This window comes from Podarcis pityusensis (assembly GCF_964106645.2).
Source record: "Podarcis pityusensis genome assembly, chromosome: 16".
NCBI lineage: Eukaryota > Metazoa > Chordata > Lepidosauria > Squamata > Lacertidae > Podarcis > Podarcis pityusensis.
Window position 1 is genome coordinate 36,287,103 of NC_138041.1, and position 22,293 is coordinate 36,309,395.

Consider the following 22,293-nt stretch of genomic DNA (forward strand, 5'->3'; position numbering starts at 1 on the left):
TAGACCTGGCATTGCACAGCAACAGTGACGGAGGTGAGTAATCCTTGCTCACCCTACCCTCGTCCCTCGGAATGAGGCGCAGATTAATTTTTGGGGGGGGGCCCAAGAGAGTGGGGCCCTAAGCTATAGCTTGTTTTGCTTATACGTAAATCCGGCACTGGTCCAGGGTGCGGGGAAGGCACTCTGCGCAGCCCTAGCAGCATCCTCTGTCCCTATGAGATTCCTTCATCAAGTCCCAGATATGTGCCGTCATTTTGCATTTCAGCCAATGAGAGGTCAACCTCATGTATGGCATCTCAGACTCTTCCTCCACTCCTGTTCATACCAGTTTGTCTTGGAGAAAGAAGGTTTCAAAGGGCTATGCACAATACCAGCTTCTGAGAGACCAGTCTCCTTTCCACAACACACAGTAATCCTGCTGGCCATGGACTTAATTAAACAGCCTGAGATCTAGAAGTCCTCAGGCCTTAAGAATGCAATAATCAGTTTCTCTTTAGGGGAACAAGTGGGAATCCTGCCTGGTCTATCAACGTAGTCAGCTCATGAAGGCTCCCTGCTAGCCACAATATATGGAATGAAATGCAGCCCACAGAACCAGGTTTCAAATTTAGCACCTGTCGCCTTCCCAGCTTTCAGCTTCAATCACAGGGAATTGGAACAGGATTAAAAAAAATGCAGTGTGTGTTTGAAGGAGGCATATTAAACCAAAAGTAGCTAGTCGTTAGGCTTTGTTAAGAGCTGACTTCACATTATTCATTAAACAGAAATCATTATTTATTAAACAGAAATAGAAGGAAATGTCCACCAGTAATACAGCTTGTTCCCCCCCCTTCCCATACCTAAAAGCTGTTGACAGTACTGCTTGCCACTAGCCTGCCTTTTAAAACCATCTACTCCAGAGGTTGAGGAACAGTTGACAATGTCTGTAATTGGACCTCCATGTGATTTCCCTCCCTTTCTTTCTGATGATAGCAATTGAGACCTTTTTGACCAGGGCTGCATTTCTCAAACAGCTGAACAGTTAGCAAAGTCAGTTAAATAACACAGAGAGAGTCCGGGGAGAAAAGAAATCCTAATAATATGTTAGTGAGCAAACTGAACAAAAAGAGTGTGCATCTGAGGAGAAAGGAGCAACAGGGGATTTTCTTTCTTCCACCAGGCTTTGTAAATAGCAGGGAGGCATTCGAGTCAGCGAAAAGAGGAAAAACTCCCTCAGAGCTGCACAGCCAATCAGAGAACATGCTACCTCAGCAAACATCAGGTCATTCTGTCTAGTTGCTAGACACCCTCTTGATTAGTTGGCTTGCTGAAATGCGATTTTCAGCGCATGAGCATACGCGATTTCAGTGCTGCAGAAGCAAGTTCCTGCACCGCATTGTGTCAGTTTAGCACAGTGCCCGAGTGGGCACCTCAGTTTGGGGGTGGCTCGTGGGCTGGCCAAACAACCTCCACAGGCCGCTTCCAGCCCATGGGCCTTAGGTTGCTGACCCCTGCCTTATAGTACCCCCCCCAAAAATGGACCAGTTTAATGTACCCATTGTAGGGCTCAGGATTTTCATAATACAGTGGTACCTTGAGTTACAAATGCCTCAGGTTACAAACTCTTCAGGTTACAAACTCCGCTAACCTGGAAGAGTTACCTTGAGTTGAGAACTTTGCTCCAGGATGAGAACGGAAATTGTGTGCTGGCGGCGCAGTGGCAGCAAGAGGCCCCATTAACGAAAGCATGCCTCAGGTTAAGAACAGTTTCAGGTTAAGAACGGACCTCCGGAACGAATTAAGTTCGTAACTAGAGGTACCACTGTATAGTACTGTTTTTGAGAATGATGCTGGCATGGGCAAACCAAAATATATTAAGTCATCTGCTGAGACCCCCATCAATTTTTACATGGTCCACAAAAGAACCTCTGAACTAATTTAATGACATTTCTTTCTGAAGGAAATGAGTAAAATATGTATCATAGGGTGTTTTTCTGTTGTTGCTTTTTTGGGGGGGAGTGTTCTTTGTGGGTGCATTGCTAAAGTAAACATTGCTTACCCGATGTGTGCATTAGGAAATGGGGAGAGTCATTGTGATAGGTTATGAAAACATTTTTGCCCCACCCTTCCTTGGAGGAGCTTGGTGTGATGCAAATGGTCCTCCTCCCCATTTTGTTTGTACAACAACCCTGTGAGGTAGGCTTGGCTGAGAGAGAGTGACTAGCCCAAAGTGAGCATTATGGATAAGCAGGGATTCAAATGTGGGTCTCTGTCATCCTAATCCAGAAGCCTACATAGGGTTGGTACAGCTAATAAGCCTCAAATCTGCCCAGTGTCAGGGTTCCCAGAGTGTTCTGATACCAATTTAGGAATCTAGTGGCCCAGTGGAATGTAAACTTTTATTTGATCCATGTAAACTTTTGGGCCCTAAATCAGTAGCTCTATTTGCAGTCTAAGGTCTGTTTCCTTCCAAGGGGACTATCAGAAGTCCGTTCTTCCCCGGCTAGTTGCTTGTTTTTATTTTCTCCCATAACCCGCTGTAAAAATGTAATGTACAGTTTTAAATCCTATCAAACGATTGTCCTGAAAAGAACCCAAGCTAAAGAACTGGAGAGCTGAGCAGCAAGGAGAAAGGAGCAAAGAACAATACAAGGAGAACAGATTGAAAAAGTTGTGTGTAGATTTGAGCATCTACCTATAACATTCAGCATGTGATGACGACGACAACAACAACGACGTTTCTGTGTATCTTCCTAAAGTATGAGAGAAATTGCAAATTTAAAGAGTGCTGCTCAGGATGGGTGAGGACTGATAGTCATTTACTCTGGAGGCATGCAAATATTGTTAGCAACATTTCTTTTTGGGTGGGTGGGTATGGGTGTGTTCCAGAGGAAATCCATTGCACAATCTCTTGTACAGAGTCTAAAAATGCTCACATGCTTTGAAGATGCTTGAGGCATTGTGAAGACCTCTAGGTGACCCCCAGCCCGTTCCTGAACCAGGTCAGCAGCAGAAGACAAGTAGGAGATTCTACCAGCTGCCCACCTTGATACATATTTCTTTCTAAACTATATAGGAAGAAACTATATTTCTTTCTAAACTGTTTCCAAAATAATTTTACTTCCATAAGCAGTTGCTGCAAATGTGTGCGACTCTGCTGTGTGATGAAACCCAGAACTGCCTGTGGCTGCATCTCAATGAAGTATGAAGTACCTTCAGACCCTGGGCTAACTCTGCTCATCCAGACTGGCCACTGGAAATCTTCATGGGCAGGAAAGAGTATAAGAGAGATTCCTGCTCCAGCTGAGCCTTGCTTCAGTGACAATCTCATCCTGAGTTCTGTCTTGTTCCACCTGAAAGCACCCTTGGTTATGCATCAGTTCAGCTTGTCTTCCATCCTACTGCCTGGTTTGCCATCAATCTTGACTGCTCCTTTAGTCCTCTTTCCTCCTTCCCAGATCACCTTATGCTTCTGCTCACATACCAGCCCTGATATTGCTAGGCTACCATGGCTTCCCTCAACCTGGTGTCCTATAGGTGCTGTTAGGCCATCCCTCTTGACCACTGGCTCTGCTGGTTGGGACTGATGGGAGCTGTTGTCCAACACACAGTAGTGGCTGGTACCCCCTCAGACTGGTAGGGTGATAACAAGGGAGGCCAACAGTAAGTCGAGCCAGAGCCAATCATAGGCTGAACCAGAGGCAATACCGGGCAGAGCCAACTTATTCTAGTTTCCTTCCCATCCTCTTCCCTGCTGAATTCTACAAAAGCACTGAGGCTAAAGCACATCTGAGCAATCAGATGTTGGGGGTATTGCATTAGTTTTCCTGATTATAAGCACTACTCTCTCGTTTTCTAGTGCTCCTGTCACATTGCAGCACCTATTGCATTATGGAGCTCTGGCATTTTGATTTCATGCCCACCAGTGGTCATGGTGCAACACAACAATGAATATCATAAGACAACATCACTCTTCCCTGTTTTTCGCACATGCATGCCTCTGTTTCCCCTTGATTCCGTGGAAACAGCAGGAAAGAACTGTATGCTGTGATAGTGCCCTAAAGTTCATCACTTTACTCCCAAGATTTTCCACTTTAAAGGGGGTCGCAAATGGTTTCTTTTCCGTTAGCAATTAACATGGAAATGAGCACTAAATTGTCACAAGACTCCCCTTGATTTCCAGAAATGGCATTTAGGTCACGTGAAAGCTCAAATATAACACAGAAATTAACAGGGAAATATTGGGGAAATGAAATGAGCTTCTGTGTGAATGGACCCTCAGGAGGAGGAAAGTGAGGAAACCGCATGGACTGGTTGACATAGGAAGGAAGGAAGGTATGGGGTGGCAGAAGGCAGATCAAATACATCTGGAGAAAAACAGGTTGGGAAAGTCTGCTCTGGCAGTCTCTACTTGTGTTCTGGTCCTTCCCCCCGCCCCCCCATAAACCACTCTCCTTCAGCCTTTTCCAGGATATAACATTTCCTTGAGAATACCTCACCAATTCAACTAATCAGCTGGCTTTAGTTGATTAATCTGCTAAGAAAGCCAACTCAGCCTGCAACCTGAAAAAAACATATATTCAATAATTTGCATCTGACAAGAGTGTAGCAATCCAGTGCTATTAAGCACTTTGAAACCATCCATCATAACAGCTTGGCGGTGCTAAAGAAATAGCTGAATACCGGTTTTATAAATTATTTCACATCTCTCTCTCTCCCTCTCTCTCTCTGTTCTCCACCCCCCACTCCACCCCAAGGCTGACTCCCCAGATGCCAAGTTTTTAAAAACTCAGCTCCTGCTAATGGGGAAGGAACACCCCCCTTAAACTTAAGAGTGCAACAATTACCTGCTGATCTGCTTAGGAAATTCTCCTCTGTCAGCTTTCTTTTTGTCAAAGTTAGATGCTTCTGAGTTATATGGTGGAGAATGCTTCATTCGCTTTAATTTAAATAGACACACAAATAAACAGGAGAGTGTCTATTTCAGGACTAGGCAATTGGTTCTGGATTTGTGTGTGAGAGAGAGTGAAAGAGAGAGAGGGAGAGAGAATTTTGAACTTCCTTATGTGCTTCTTGGAGGCACACTATCCACAGTTTGGGGAAAACAGAGAAACATAGTAAGTTGCCTTACAAACCAAGTCGGACCACTGACATATCAAGCTCAGCATTGTCTACATCAAGAGTAGCCAAGATGGTGCTCTCCACATTTGGCTGGACTACAGCTTCCTTCATTCCTGACCATTGGCCAGTCTGGCTGAGACTGATGGGAGTTGGAGTCAAACAACATCTCAAGGGCACCACATGACTGCTCCTATTCTATCTGAACTCTCAGTGGCTCTTTGGGATTTCAGGTCCAGCGGCCTTTCCCAGCCCTTCCTGGAGATGCCTGCAACTGAACCCGGAACCTCCTGCATGCAAATTGTGTTGAGATTTCCATTCCATCTTAATGAGCAGACGTGTGGAACTGTTGCGTGTCACATGTCTGTTTACATTCCAGCACAGCTTGCTGAGAACTTCCGTTGTGTGTATAGCTTTTGCTTTTCCTGGTCTCTCTGAGAAGATGAAGAGAGAGAGAGATGAAATGTTTCTTTGTCCTGATTTATGATTAATAAATCTGTAGTTGTAGTATGCTTTCACAAGCCTCACGCCTATTCTGTGTGCGCAGTTTGATCTGCTGATAGTGTGCCCTGGCTTTGAAGCCCGGGTCGCTGATTTATATTGGAGCAGAGGGGATAGGTCTTCACAGTGGGATGGCTGCAAGGAGATGGCCCAGCCGGGGCTAGCCAGCTCGCCTCCTTGCCCTCTGCATGTCGACAAAGTGTGCTCTACCACCGTCACTCTTCCCCATCTTCAGTGGGAGAAGTGTCTTCCAGTTAAAGGGGTCTTGCCTGTTCCAGCAGCCACTGGCTCTAGTTCTGTAAAGGAAGCTGTGAATCTTCTGAGGCTTTCAGGACAGAGTCCTCTGACTCTCAGCAGTATGATGGGAAGTGGTAACAAGTTGGCTCCTGATGCAGAGAGGCTTCTGGGAAAGCTGGTGAGCCTGGGGTCACTGTTAAGGTCCATTCCCTCTCCCACTTACTCCCAGTCTATGGGCTCACTTCTCAAACCTGGCAGGCCTGACCCTTCCTATAGACCTTCTTAGATAGACTTCCTGGGGGCCTCAGGTTCACTGGAAAGCAGTTTGAAACCCACTGTGTGATTTGAAAAGCACCGTGCTTGGAAGGCAAGCCCTGCCTAGGCTCTCAGCAAGTGAAGAGAGGTCTGCTGTCAGGGTCAGGGGGCAGCCATTATTAACAGACACAGAGAGATCTTCTTGGTGGAACCGTGCTTAGCAAGCAAGATTCGGCTCTTAGTCATGTTTTAGTGCCACTGTAAATATATTTTGGTCCACTTTTAAAAGGTTAGAGCCATCATTTGGAGGTCTAGCATGTTTATAGCTAGTGAAGGCACACGTAAATCTAGGCGCAAAGGAGCGATGGGGCTGTCAAGGGCGGAAGCCGAAGTTGGGGGGAGACAGTTGGCAGATCAAGCAGGGACATCAGTTACCTGCTGAGTCGTGTAACTTTTATTGCTGGAGGGGGTGCGGGGAGGGTAGTATTACCAACCTATTGATCAAAGAAATACTTTATGGGACTGGTTTTGTTGGAAAGCCACTTAGAGAAGCAAATGGGGGAAGGCGGCAAGGCTCTAGTCGCTCCCTCTGCCATCTAAGAGCCGACCAGCAAATCTGGCTGTCAAATTTTCCGCTTCTTTCCTTGCTACTCCATGGGATGGGTCGTAGCTTAGCAGAAAAGCATCTGCCTTGCATGAGGAAGGTCCAATATTCATTTCCCAGCATTTGCAGGTAGGACCGAGAGAGACTGTGGTTTGAAACTCTGGAAAGCCACCATGAACAACCTTGAGCTAGATGGGTCTGACTCTGAATAAGGCAATTCCCTACATTCTGACTTGACTCAGCCCTTTGTTCAGAATGATGAGGCCTGGAACCCTACTTTATTTTTAGGGAAAGAACCGTGGCTCGGGGTACAAGCTTTGCATGTCAAAGGTACTGGGTTTAATCCCCAGCATTTCCAGGTAGGGCTGGGAAGGACCCCCATCTGGGAGCCTGGTGAGCTGCTGCCAGTACAAGATGGACCAGTGACCTGGCTCAGTGTAAGGAAGCTTCCGAGGTTCCTTGTCTTCCTTTGGGGTCAGAATGAATCTCTTTGCCCTTGCCCAGTCTGGTTTTGGATATCAGTAGTGTACGCCGGCTCCCTCGGCCAATAAAGTGAGATGAGCGCTGCAACCCCAGAGTCAGTCACGACTGGACCTAATGGTCAGGAATCCCTTTACCTTTAAGGTCCAAATAACTAACATTGGTTAATGTTAGGACTAACATTGGTTAAGAAAGTGAAATATTTAGGGGTTAACATGACTGCTAAAAATGTGAATTTACAGTGGTGCCTCGCAAGATGAAATTAATCCGTTCCGCGAGTCTCTTCGTCTTGCGGTTTTTTCATCTTGCGAAGCACGGCTATTAGCGGCTTAGCGGCTATTAACGGCTTAGCGGCTTTAAGAAAAAGGAAACAAACTCGCAAGAACTCGCAAGACGTTTCGTCTTGCGAAGCAAGCCTATAGGGAAATTCGTCTTGCGGAACGACTCAAAAAACGGAAAACTCTTTCGTCTTGCGCGTTTTTCGTCTTGCGAGGCATTTGTCTTGCGAGGTACCACTGTATTTAAGGATAATTATGAAAAATGTTGGATTGAAGTGAAAAAGGATCTAGAAATATGGACAAATTTGAAGTTATCATTGTTAGGCCGAATTGCTGTGATAAAAATGAATGTGCTGCCAAGGATGTTGTTTTTGTTTCAAACATTGCAAATTTTGGATAAGATGGACTGTTTCAAGAAGTGGCAAAAAGATATTTCTAGATTTGTTTGGCAGGGCAAAAAGCCTCGAATAAAATATAAGATACTAACTGATGCCAAAGAAAGAGGTGGATTTGCCCTGCCAGACCTTAAACTTTATTATGAATCAGCTGCTTTTTGCTGGCTGAGAGAATGGCTGCTTCTGGAAAATACTGACGTGTTGGATCTAGAAGGTTTTAATAATGTATTCAGTTGGCATGCATACTTGTGGTATGATAAGGTAAAAGTACATAAAGCGTTTAAAAACCATATTGTTAGAAAAGCATTGTTTAATGTCTGGATAAGATATAAGGATTTGCTAGAAAAGAAAACCCCAAGATGGTTGTCACCAATGGAAGCGAAGGCACAGAAAAAACTCAATATGGAGGCCAAATGGCCGAAATATTGGGAAATTTTGGAACAAGATGGAGACAGATTAAAATTGCAGAGCTTTGAAAAATTGAAAAGCAGAGTGCGAGATTGGCTCCATTATTATCAAATAATGGAGGCATACAATTTGGACAAAAAAGTTGGCTTCCAGGTGGAAAAATCAAAATTGGAAACAGAATTGTTAGATCCAAAAACCAAGAACTTGTCAAGAATGTATAACTTGCTGTTGAAATGGAACACTCAGGATGAAATGGTGAAATCAGTTATGATTAAATGGGCACAAGATGTTGGACATAACATAATGATGGCTGACTGGGAACAGTTATGGACCACAGGTATGAAATTCACGGCATGTAATGTCTTAAGAGAAAATTTAATGAAAATGATTTATAGGTGGCACATGACACCAGTCAAGCTTGCAAAAATTTACCATTTGCCCGACAATAAATGTTGGAAATGTAATGAGACTGAAGGTACATTCTTTCACCTTTGGTGGACATGCCCAAGGATTAAGACATTCTGGGAGATGATTTATAATGAAATGAAAAAGGTATTCAAATATACCTTCTTGAAGAAACCAGAGGCCTTTCTCCTGGGCATGGTCGGCCAATTGGTGCCAAAGAAGGATAGAACTTTTTTTATGTATGCAACAACAGCAGCAAGAATACTCATCGCGAAGTATTGGAAGACACAAGATTTACCCACCCGGGAAGAATGGCAGATGAAGTTGATGGACTATATGGAACTGGCGGAGATGACTGGCAGAATCCGAGACCAGGGAGAAGAGTCAGTGGAAGAAGACTGGAAAAAGTTTAAAGACTATTTACAGAAATACTGTAAAATTAATGAATGTTAGAAAAATGTTGGAATGAAATTATATGGCTTTAGTAGAAATGTTATAAGGAATTAAGTATAAATAGATTAATAGAGTACTAAAGGGAAAAATAAGGTTAGAATTTGTTAAGATAATTAAAAGATAGAAAGCAGAGGAAGATGGAAAGGAATTGCTGAAACAATTAACAGAAGTGGAATACAAAAAGGGAGGTGTGAGGAGGTCACTGAAATAAGTGAATGAAAGATAAGATACGGAAATTGTTTGATTTTTTTAAATTGTTTTTGTTCTGTTAGTTTAGTGGGTTGTGTAGTGTTTTTGTATTGTGTTGTGTTGTTCTTTTTTTCTTCTTATTTTTGTGTGTGTTTGAATTGTCGGAAAAGCAATAAATATTATTATTATTTTTAAAAAAAGAGGTCCAAATAACTTGACTTGTTTACTAGATGACTGAAGGTGTTGCTGGACTACAGCTCTCATTATCCCTGACCATTGACCATGCTGGCTGGAGCAGAAAGGAGTTAAAGTCCCACAATATCCAGAGGGCCACAGGGTCCAGAATTAAGCCATGGTTGGCTTAGAGTGATGTGCTGGTTGAGCCTGTACCTGACTCCAGCCACTCCCCTGGCCACTGCTTTGTGCTGGGCTCTGGCTGATGGACCACTGGGCTCTAGTAAATATACATATAGATGTTTCAAGTCTGGAGACTGCCCATGCCTGCTTTAGGACACCCTTTGGCTTGCTGTTCACCCACTGAAAATGCAGGCAATGCCTGAGATCACACAAAAGCATACATAAGGAGAAAAAGTGTCAGTGCCCAAACACAGTGGAGAGTCAGCTGGTGTGGTATAGCGGTTACAGCATTGGACTAGGGACTTGGGAGACCAGGAGTCAAATACACACTCGGATGACCTGGGGCCAGTTACTGCCTCTTAGCTTAACCTGTTTCATAGGATTGTTGTGGGAATTCAGTGAGGGGTGAGGGAAGAACCACTGACACCACCTTGAGCTCCTTGGAGAAGAGTTGGGATATAAATGCAAGAAACAAACAAAGAAATAAAGTTAAGACAAAGAGCCACTACAAAGTTATTGACCCAAGACGGCTTGTGGATCATGAAGATCCAATAGCTCAAGAAGCCGGTTCAGCCCCTGGGAGATGCACATTTCAAGCCCACTAGTGGTGGTGGGGTGATGATCCTGCCACTTACTTTGACGACATCTTCAGCAGAGGACTTGCATTCCACGGATTCGGAGATGTCCGTCACAGCACTGTTCTCTTCAATCGACACCACTTTGATGGGGACCGCAACTGTCTTCCCTGTGAGGATCGCAGTGTTCAGGATCTCTGTGTCCTGCAGTGCAAACAACAAAGGATTGCTGCCATTGCTTTGCTTCAGCGGAGCTCTTGAGATAACGAGGAAACCTGAAATGAAGTTCTACAGCTGCCTTGCCCATCCTGGTGCTTTCTCAGTGCTGTTGGGCAACAGCCCCCCCCCCACCATTGACTATTAGATCCTGCTGTCCTAGGACATCTGGAAGGAACCAGGTAGGGGAAGGATCCTCTACACCAGCGGTTCTCAACCTGTGGGTCCCCAGATGTTGTTGGACTACAACTCCCATCATCCCTGAGCTCTGGCCTTGCTAGCTAGGGGTGATGGGAGTTGTAGTTCAACAACATCTGGGGACCCACAAGTTGAGAAAGGCTGCTCTACACCTTCCAGACTTAACCAATGAATATGTATTGTATCGCTAATGTTCTTGTGTGTACTATGGATTTATGGAGCTTGTTGCCACAGGGTTGGCTCCCTATCGTAGATGACTTTAAAGGGGATTAAACAAATTCAAGGAGCACAAGCGGTGCACCAATGGCCAAGAAGATGAAATGAAACGACCCCCACCATGTTCAAAGGCAAGGTGGACACTGGTAACTGGGAGCCAGTGTGGTGTAATGGTTAAAGTATTGAATTAGGACCTGGGAGACCTTGGTCCAAACCCCCACACAGCCATGAAGCTCCCTGAGTGTTCTTGGGCCAGTCACTGCCTCTCAATCTAACCTACCTCATAGGGTAGTGTGGGGATGAAATGGGGGGACGGGACACCATATACATCACCTTGACCTCATTGGTGAAAAGGTGAGATATGAATGCAATAAATGCTATGAAACAGCAGTTGCTGGGTGAGGGGGAGCATCAGGATCTGGCTTTTGCTTTCATGCTCTGCTTCCAGAGGTACGTGACTGAACACTGTGGCAAACGGGATGCTGGATCAGGTCGTCCTCTGGCCTGATCTTGCAGAACTCTTTTAGGTTTTGCATGCTAAGTTCATACTAGCAGGCGCAGAAGCAAGCACACAGGCCATACGACTCTGACGGTGATATCACAGGAATATAAGGAGCCATACTGGATCAGGCCAGAGGTCCACCCGATCCAGCATCCTGTTTGCCATGGTAGCCAGTCAGACGTTGCCAGAAGGTCCACAAGCAGATCACAAGCACATTAGCACTCTCTCAGTCATGATTCTCAGCAACTGGTATAGGCAGTCAGTACAGCAGACCTGCAACTTATTATTATTATTATTATTATTATTATTATTATTATTATTATTCACCCATCTGGCTGGGTTGCTCCAGTCCCCCTGGGTGGCTTTCAACAAAATAATAAAAATACAGGAAAACAAAATATCAACCATTAAAAACTTCCCTGCACAGGGCTGCCTTCAGATGGGACTGCAGCTTTGTGTGGGTGGCAGGAAAATAAATAAATAAATGGAAATCAGGGAGCAACAGTTGGAAGGGGCCACCTGAGATCTCATGACTGATCGATTGATTACCGTATTTTTCCATGTATAACATGCCCCCATGTATAAGACTACCCCTAGTTTGGGAGACCCAGATTTAAGAAAATGGGGGGAGATGGCCCAGAATTGTTGAGCTTTTTGGGGGGAGGATTGCCGAAAATCACTCACACGAGTGAAATGCGTTGAAAATCGTGCGTGCCACTGATGCCACCAGCTGTCTGCCCGCTCACCGCCAGCAGCCGGCAATCGCACACCCAATTGCCACAGCAGTAGCCAATCCAAAGCAGCCCTTGCCACAGCCACCATCACCCACCCAATCGCCACAGACAAGCTCCTGCTCGCAGCAGCAACCAATCACTCGTCCCCCCTCTGCATTATCCGCGGATAAGACAACCCCCAATTTTTTACATTATTTTTGAGTAAAAAAGCCTCATCTTATAAACAGAAAAATACTGTATATTTCAAATGAATTCCAAAGCAGCAACATAATAGAACATCACAAATATAGCATTAATCACAGATGAAATAACCAGTGAAACAATTACAATATAAAACACTGTAAACAAAGCAACAACTAATACATAAGCTAAACATCACCATTAAAGCAAAGTCACATTATTTGATTAACAAATCAATACAGCATTTATAATTTCTAAAACAATATTAAGAACATTAACAAAATAGCAACCAAAAAAATATACTAAGCATTACAAGTCCCATCATCCCTGACCATTGGCTGTGCTGCCCAGGGTTGATGGGAGTTGGGAGCCCAACAACATCTGGAGGGCAGTAGGCTCTCCACCCCAGTGCTGCTTCTACTCTCCGTCCCTGCAACCTCTGGTAAAGAGGGAAGTGTGAGATTTTGGGGAGCCATGAGATTGGTTTCAGAAAACGTTTTGCATAAACCACATAAATGTTGAGCTGCTCAGAGGGAACCTTCAGTGAGCTTCCCTATCTCTAACCCAGGGGTCAGCAACCTTTTTCAGCCATGGGCCGGTCCACCGTCCCTCAGACCATGTGGTGGGCCAGACTATATTTTTTGGGGGGAAATGAACGAATTCCTATGCCCCACAAATAACCCAGAGGTGCATTTTAAATAAAAGCACACATTCATCTCAGGTAAAAACACCAGGCAGGCCCCACAATCACCCAGAGATGCATTTTAAATAAAAGGACCCATTCTACTCATGTAAAAACATGCTGATTCCTGGACCATCCACGGGCCGGATTGAGAAGGTGATTGGGCCACATCTGCCCCCCGGGCCTTAGGTTGCCTACCCCTGGTCTTGGCTAGAAACTCTAGGAAGCACCATGGACAGCGTCACTTTAAGGCAGGGATGGGGAAATGTTTGGCCTTCTAGATGTTGGATTCCAGCTCCCACCAGCCTCAGCCAGCATGAGCAATGGTCAGGAACGACAGGAGTTGCAGTCCACAACATCTTGAGGGCTACCACTTTGGCCACCCTGGACCTAGACTAATTCCCCAGTTGAAACTGCCCAGGCAAAAGCGAGAAAAGACCTCCAAAACCTGAAAGGCAGCTCTTCGTGAACACCGTTTCTTTCAAAGGAGTTCTGATCTAAATGAAAAGCAGGTTGCTTTTTCATGTAGTTTTATCTTTGTTGAACCCCATATCCTGGTCTCCCTTTTGCAAAGAACTTCAAAGTTTGCCGGATGCACATTTTCAACTTGCAGCCCTAGAAAATGACTGGAACATTTTGCAAAAGCAGCAACAGAGGTCAAAAAGAAGGGATTTTTTGTTTGTTGTCGACTTAAATATGGATCAAAGAATGTCCAAAGGTACCCGTTGCTTCATTTCCAATTGTTTGAAAGCCGTACCCTCCCCTCTAACCCCCACCCCCCCATCTTCAGATGCTTTGCTGCCAGTTTGATTCCTTCCACTGAGGAAGAAAAGAAAAAAAAAAAAATGAAACAGTTGAGGTGGGAAATGAGGTCATCTCAGGTGAAGTTGCCCTTTGGCTATCATTTATACCAAAAGCTAGGATATCTTATTCAAACATTGTCATGCACTATAATAAAACTGCAACCTCTGCCCATTTCCAGCGATGTTCCCACCTACCATGATTGTATATGCTGATATTATGATTCTAGTCTATTCTTATTATAATTATTAAATATATATTTGCATGCTGCCTTTTAGGGGACCCACCAACGGCAGCACACATGTCTGTGCTTCCTGCATGCCCAAATGGATTTGGTTTGGAGTGGGTTTGCAGCCAGAGCATGAAGGAAACACTGTACGTATACCCTCCATTTCAACACCACTTGGCATTGGGCTTCTTAAGCTCACTTTGTCCTGAAATAACCAGCCCCTTCTTCTGCCATCTCCACACCCCTCCCACTTAACCACTGTACAGTTACAGCTGAGTTGGGGGGGGGACTGTCTTTCAGCCCAAGGGCCACATTCTGTTCTGGGCAACTTTCCAGGGACCACATGCCAGTGGCAAAAGTGGGTGGAGCTATTCATGCAAATGCTACCTCTGTACAGTTGGCCAGTTTCTGCAAACACTTCTCTCTATCCTCTGCCAAGACAAACAAGAAGCATTTCCATAGATTGATGATACATTCTAGTCAGGTAAAGGCTCTCAGTGAGGTTGTGAATCAAGGCCAGTGGGGGACTGTGGCCTGAGGAGAGATGGTGTGGCCTGGGGAGAGTTTTGAGGGCCAGATAGAGAGGGCTGGAGGGCCACATATGGCTCCCGGGTCAGATTTCCCCCATCTGTGCTGCAGATTTCTCTGGAAGCAGGTGCCTCTCAATGGGCCTTTTTTTCCTGAGTAGCTATACCAAGGTTTGCACTGTGAACCATCTCTCTTTCCTATTCCAGGACTTTTGGCGAGTTTACGAATGGGTATTACAAAGCTATGGACTAACTTATGGAATTTCACTGGTTCATTCCGACTCATGGATGCAAAATGGTCTACTTGTCTTTTATCGTATCTGTAATTAAGACACTTCAATCCCCTGCCCTTGGCTAATGGTTTCATTACAGAAAACCTGCATATGAATGGATTTATTTTGATTAATTACTTTGGGGACCTACATCTGGGAGGAAAGAAATCAAAGGCATGGCTTGTTGTGCTAATGGCTTGCTGAATTTTTATATCCCAGCCCCCAAATACTCCCACATAAACCAGCATCTAAAACTGCAAGAATAGCCAGCTTCAGGAGCATTCATTAAAAGGCATCTAACAGGTACCATTAGCATCATTACAGATGACTGACATTAGTCTGGGATGGGTAACTATTGTGCTAGCTCAACCAGAATACAGGAGTGGGAGGCTAATAGTTCATCTCTGTCAAAATCAATTGTGATTTATTAGCCTAGGAACTGTCCAAGTTCATAAATCATAGGGGTGCAACTGTTGGATTCAGAGAAATGTATTTTCCACCTCCATGTGTGCTGCTGGGAATCACAGGTCTGTGTAACATGCATTCCCATTAGTCAAATGGCACCAGAGACCGTGAGACAGAATCAAGTAGGTAGCTTGGGAGGAAGAAGCAACTTGAAAGAAGTGTGGGAAAACTGGATAGAGAAATGCTTTAGTATCTCTCTCAAAACACTATAACTTGTGGATAGCCAATGAACCTGAATGCTGGAAGATTCAGGGTAGACAAAAGAAAGGACTTTCTAAAAGAAGTGCCATGGTTGGATCACTTCCTGGTGCAAGTGGACTTCTCCACGACCCTTCCCCTCTGCAGAGAGGTCTTGTACTTTCACAAAGATTTCTGCATTCGTGATGATGGTATAAACAGCCTCGGCCCAGAATACCTGAAGGAGCATCTCCACCCCCATCATTCTGCCCAGACACTGAGGTCCAGCTCCAAGGACCTTCTGGTGGTTCCCTCACTGTGAGAATTGAGGTTACAGGGAACCAGGCATAGGGCCTTCTTGGTGGTGGCACCCGCCCTGTGGAACGCCCTCCCATTAGATGTCAAGGAGATAAACAACTATCTGACTTTTAGAAGACATCTGTAGGCAGCCCTGTTTAGGGAAGTTTTTAATGTTTGATTCTATTTTTAAAATTCTGTTGGCAGCTGCCCAGAGTGGCTGAGGAAACCCAGCGAGATATGCGGGGTATAAATAAAAAATTATTATTATGTTACTAAATGGGGAGGGGAGGGGTTGACAATAATGGGTGGATGGAGGAAGTAAGCACCAATGGGAAACAGGAACCAACTGAAAAGGGAGAGATCAAAGGACAAGGAAACTCACATAGGACCTAGCTGTAATATTTGCTTCATCTAGTTTTGTAAATCAGGAACCACCAACCTTTGAGGGCCAGTGAACACATTTGGAATTTTGAACAAATGTCATGGGCAGCAGTCACAAAATGGCTGTCATGATGACATGACATACCATGAAATGGCTGCCATATCTAAAAGAGCGGAAAAAGAGAACTACAACATGGCTCGGGTGTGTCTCCCATCGATGGAAGAAAGGGCACTTACATCAGCAGCCACAGGGAGAAGCTCTTCATGCTCCTCCTCTGTTCAGAATGAGAGGGACAGTAGGCATTCAATTCTTCCATGCAATGGAATGTTGGCATGTTCAACGCAGGAGATGAGTAGAAAGAGGAAGCTGTCACTCATTGATTGTGGATTTCTAAAGGGGTATTCACTGGCACCTTTCATGGGTGCCATAGGAATCATTGGCAAACACACTGCCATCTGAGGGAGTTATGCAGGTACCTATGGATATTGTTTTGGTGACCAAAGTAAGACTGGAGTGTGCCACAAGGGACTTGATTTGTTTTGCTCTTAGAATGATAACATAAAAGTGGATGCTGCTCTCCGTTTCCATCCCTGATCTGTTACTCCCCACAGAACTGCTTCCCTCCATGCGATGAGATGTGGAAACCTTGGTTCCTACCACAAGGCACTATCATAACACAGGAGAGTTTGCATCTTGCTTGGGTGGCGCTTGCCACTGAGCCTAGGGCTTGCCAATCGGAAGGTCGGAGGTTCGAATCCCTGCAATGGGGTGAGCTCCCGTTGCTCGGTCCCTGCTCCTGCCAACCTAGCAGTTCGAAAGCACGTCAAAGTGAAAGTACAGTGGTACCTCGGGCTAAGAACTTAATTCATTCCGGAGGTCCGTACTTAACCTGAAACTGTTCTTAACCTGAAGCACCACTTTAGCTAATAGGGCCTTCCACTGCTGCTGCGCTGCCGGAACATGATTTCTGTTCTCATTCTGAAGCAAAGTTCTTAACCCAAGGTACTATTTCTGGGTTAGTGGAGTCTGTAACCTGAAGTGTATGTAACCTGAAGCGTATGTAACCCGAGGTACCACTGTAGATAAATAGGTACCACTCTGGCAGGAAGATAAACGGCATTTCTGTGTGCTGCTCTGGTTTCGCCAGAAGCAGCTTAGTCATGCTGGCCACATGACCCAGAAAAACTGTCTGCGGACAAACGTCAGCTCCCTCGGCCAGTAAAGTGAGATGAGCACCACAACCCCAGAGTTGCTTGTGACTGGACTTAACTGTCAGGGGTCCTTTACTTTACCTTTACCTTCAGGAAGGACTACAGAACAGAAAGCAAAGAGCAGGAGAAAGAAGGAAAGTGACTTGACTTTATATTTACATAGAAGTCTTTTGCCAATTCTTTGACCAAGGGACCTTCATTTTCTAGGGTCTGTATAGCTGACTAGAAATCTGAAGAGTTGAGATGATAAAGTTTCAAGTGCAGGTAAAGCTGCTTCTTTTTCTGCTGCAAACAGACAGGAATTAATTAATTCCCAAACACTCCCAGTATACAAAGGGGAGCATAATTACTTCATGTAAATAGATAATTAACAGGCAACAACATTAAAAAGCATTTTTCTTGCTTGTTTCTCTAATGACTTGATAGGCACAATGAATTGGTGGTACAAGCACAGAAACTCCCCCCCCCCCCATTTAATCCCACGCAGGAGAGGCAGAGTTTAAAAAGTGATTGATGGGTTGCATTTTCAACCAAACTCCCAAAGAGCTTCTGATTTCATCACAGATCCTAGAAATTTCCCTGCTTCTCTCTAACTCAAAAATTAATTATTCCCCCAACTACAAAGTTCTCATTTTGTTAAAGATCTCATTTTGTGCTAGCCTTTTAGGCTGCAAGCCTAGACATGCTTACCTGAGAGGCTGGCAGTAAATCCCATTGAACTGAATGGGGGATACATATGGGTAGAGACAACAGGAGTGGAGAAACGTTTTCAGGCTGAGGGCCACATTCCATCTAAGCAAATTTCTGAGGGCCACATGACAGCAGTAGGCAGGGACCAAGGCAAAAGTAAGTAAAGAAATGCAGTGGAACCTTGGTTCTTGAACTCAATCTATCCCAGAAGTCCATTTGACCCCCGAAACGTTTGTAAACCAAGGCATGGCTTCCGATTGGTGCAGGCACCCTGAAAACCATAGCTGACAGCCGCATCAGACATTTGGCTTCCAAAAAACTTTGAAAACTGGAACACTTACTGCTGGGATTTCAGTGTTCAGGAGCCGATTTGTTCATCAACTAAGCTGTTCGAGAACCAAGGTTCCACTATGAATGCAATTATTGCCTTTGCACAGTAGGCCAGTGTCAGAGTTGCTTCCAGATCCTAGCTCACAGAGGATCACGCTAGCCAGCGATCATTAAATAAAAGTCTTTATTGAGTTACAGTTTCCATTCTCAAGCTGCTGCGTGCAACCCTACGTCTAATGGTTAGATCGGCGAAGCTCCATCTGAGTCTCCGCCCCTTGTACACCAACTTAATATCCTAGCCTTGCTCCACCTTTTCCGCCTGACTGTTCTTCTCTGGGTCCCTCTGCCCCCCGGGGTCTCTTCCTTCCGGGATTCCTCTGACGCTGACCCCCCTGACTCTTCTCCCTCCTTTCGGCGGGCTTTAGGACCTGGCTCCCTTTCCGGGCTGCCTACTGCGCCACCTTCCTGTGCATTTGAACTTGGCGCGCGCGCCCAACTTTCCACCTTCCGTCTGACCGTTTCCTCGCTCCCCGATGGAGGTGTGGCCACCCCTGACTCGTGCCCTCCCCCCTGTTGTGAGCTGCCAGCGCTTGATCCCTGGCGCTCTTCCTCTTCCCTGCTCTCTGGCGGTGACGCTGGTCCCGATTTCCAACTGCTCCCCTCTGAGTCCCCTCTGGCTCTATCTTCCTGGGGTGTCCCCCTAGGCTCCCCCCTTGCCCTGGCCACTGGTGCTCCTTTCTGTGAATCTTCTGATTCACTGGAAAGACTCGGAGATCTCGGGTCGTCGTCATCACTCATCTTTTCTTCTGCCTCCTCCCCCTCGCTCTCTGTTTCCTCCCTTGCCCTTGCCTCTGCTCCTGAACCCCTGACATCCATCCCCCCCTCGAAGCCCCCTCTTCCCCCCTCCCCTCCTTCCGGTGCAGGATCTGGGTGCTGCCGTGTCAGGGGAACGAATGTCGGATACAGTTCGCTTCCCGTGGCGGGCCGCCATCCGCAGTCTTCCGGTTCTTCCTCCCTGCTCTCGTTGACGACGGTCACCTCCGCTTCCATCTCTGTGCCGCCGTGCTCGAAACCCGGGTCGTCCCCGAAAACGTCCATGTCCGTCTCTCCCTCGTTGCCTTCTGGAGACGTTGCTCGTCCTGGACCCTCCAGCCACCTTCTGCGGAACTGCTCCTCTGGTCGATCATCCCACCAATACGAGGGTTCTGAAGCAGATCCCGAGGGTGACCCCTCCGGGGAACGGGCGTCTCGTGTCGGTTCCTCGTCCGAGTCGAACCCCCGGAACGTGCTGGCTGAAAGCGTGGGCGTGAAAAGCCAGTCGTCGAAAAAGTCTGCTGGCATTGGCCTATGTGGGAAGAGGGCATGAAACTCTTCTTTGAGCAGAGGTTCGTCTAAAGCGTAGCCCGGCACCCAGCTGTTGGCACTGGCCGGGGTGCCCTCCTTGGCGAGAAGGTATTCTATCCCCTCTTCCCCCCATCTGGAGTCCAAAATCTCCGTGACTTCGTTGAAGCGCTCCTCCTGTGCCACTCCCCCTTGCCCGGTTCTCTCTCGGAGCGGACCCGGTGCCGTTCCTGGTTCCTGAAACCTGTGAGGTGCCTTGTAGGGAGTGAGCACCGATCTGTGGAACACCGGATGCATTCTGGAACCCTCCGGAAGAGCCAGCCTGAAAGCCACCGGGTTGACCTGTTCTTCGACTTGGTAGGGCCCCAGTTGTTTATGCCCTAGTTTCTTCTTCGCCAACGACCTGGCCGGCACTGCGTGGGCTGCTAACCAGACCCAGTCTCCCACATGGATCTCTTCGCCAACCCTTCTGTGTTTGTCCGCTTGTACCTTGTATGCGTGTTTAGCCAGCTCCAGGTGCCGCCGCAGCTGATCGTGGACCTCCTGCAACTCCGACGCGAACGCATCTGCTGTCTGCGGCTCCCCCTCCCCCATTCTTTCCAGTCCTGGGAAGGTTCTGGGGTGCCTCCCGTTGTTGGCGAAGAACGGCGTGACCCCCGTGGACACGTGCTTCGTGTTGTTGTAGGCGAACTCGGCGAGAGGCAGGTAATCCACCCACGTCGCAGGCTGCTGATTCGCATAACATCTCAGGTACTGCTGCATGATGGCATTGACCCGCTCCGCTTGCCCGTTGGTCTGCGGGTGTCTAGCCGACGCCAGGTTGATCTTGACGTTCAGGAAGCCCATCAGCCTCTGCCAGAAGTTCGAGATGAACTGTCGCCCTCGGTCGGACAGAATAGACCGCGGCAGACCGTGAACCTTGAACACGTGGTCTATGAACAGTTTGGCGGTTTGTTCCGCCGTGGCCACCTTCGCACACGGAATGAAATGTGCCATCTTGGAGAACAAGTCCACCACCACCAGCACAGCCGTCTTGCCCCTCGAGCTGGGCAGATCCGTGACAAAGTCCAGGGCCACTCTCTCCCATGGTTCGAACGGAGTTTGCAGCGGTTCCAGCAGTCCGGCCGGCGGTCTGTGCACTGGTTTGGCCCTCTGGCAGGTGTCACACCTCGCCACGTAGTCCGCGACTTCCCCTCTCATTCCGGGCCACCAGAAGTCTCTGGCTACTAATTCCACCGTCTTCTCCTTGCCAAAGTGCCCGGCAGTGGGCGCGTCGTGCAGCTGCTGCAGTACCTTGGCGCGAAGTTCGTCTCCCGGCACGTAGATGGCCCCTTTACGGATGAGCAAACCATCTCGCAGCTGGAACTCGTCGGTCGCTGCCGTGCCCCTGTGCACCTCTGCCATCTTTGCTTGCGCGAAGGAGTCATCCTGCAACGCTCGTCGCACCGCATCCAGGTCAACTGTTGCCGCCGCGCACGCCCACACTGTCGGTGCGAAGATGTGCATGGCGGCCGCTGGCGTTGCCTCCTCCAGATACTGTGGCTTACGGGAGAGAGCATCCGCCATGATGTTGGTGTCCCCCGGGACATACTCTATTCGGAAGTCGAAATTCGCAAAGAACTCAGCCCAACGTATCTGCCTCTGGTTCAGGAACTGTGCCGTGCGCCAGTGCTCTAGATTCTTGTGGTCCGTGCAGACCTGCACCGTGTGCTTGGCGCCGATCAGGAAGTGCCTCCACGCTTTGAACGCTGCATGAATGGCCAGCAACTCCCTGTCCCAGATGGTGTAGTTCTGTTCGGACTTGCTGAGCTTCCTTGAGTAAAACGCTCCCGGCCTCCAAACCCCCTGCGGGTCTTTCTGCAGCAGGACTGCTCCCACGGCTCTGTCTGAAGCGTCTGTCTCCACCCTCATCGGCCTGCTGGGGTTGACATGAAGCAGCTGCTCTTCCGACGCGAAGAGACGCTTGAGTGCCTGAAAGGACTGCTCCGCCTGCTCTGTCCAGATGAACTTCTTTTTCTTGGAGCTGAGCGTGTCCGTGATGGCCGCTGTCTGCATCGCAAAGCCTTTGATAAACTTGCGATAGAAGTTCGCGAAGCCGACAAACCGTTGGACCTCCTTCCGGTTGCGTGGGCTTTTCCAATCCAACACTGCTCGGACCTTGGCGCTGTCCATGGCGAGCCCTTTATCAGACAACTTGTAGCCCAGGAAATCCACCTCCGTCACGTCGAATTGGCACTTCTCCAGCTTGGCGTAAAGCCTATGTTGCTGTAGCCTGCTCAGCACTTCCTTGACGTGTCTGTCATGCTCCTGCTGCGATTCCGAAAAGATCAGGATGTCATCCAAGAAACAGACGCACGTCTTGTAGAGGAGCCCCGCCAACACGTGATGCATGAAAGCTTGAAAAACGTGGGAGCCATTTTGCAATCCAAAAGGCATAACTCTATATTCGTAGGTGCCCAGGGGCGTGAACATGGCTGTCTTCCACTCATCTCCTTCCCGCATGCGAATGAGGTTGTATGCCCCTCGCAGGTCCAACTTGGTGAACACTCTGCCCTTCCGTACCTTTGCGAGGAGGTTGTCGATTCGGGGCATGGGGAAGTCCGATG

At 47.2% G+C, this 22,293-nt stretch overlaps 1 protein-coding gene across 1 annotated transcript in view; it reads right to left on the bottom strand.

Annotated features, from left to right (window-relative positions):
• LOC308465277 (transmembrane protein 132C-like) overlaps positions 1–22,293 on the bottom strand; it is a 280,359-nt gene that overhangs the window by 38,121 nt on the left and 219,945 nt on the right. Inside the window, exon 5 of the mRNA XM_080985079.1 lies at positions 10,295–10,438. Coding sequence (XP_080841205.1) covers positions 10,295–10,438 — 144 coding nt within the window. The remainder of the gene's footprint in view (positions 1–10,294; positions 10,439–22,293) is intronic.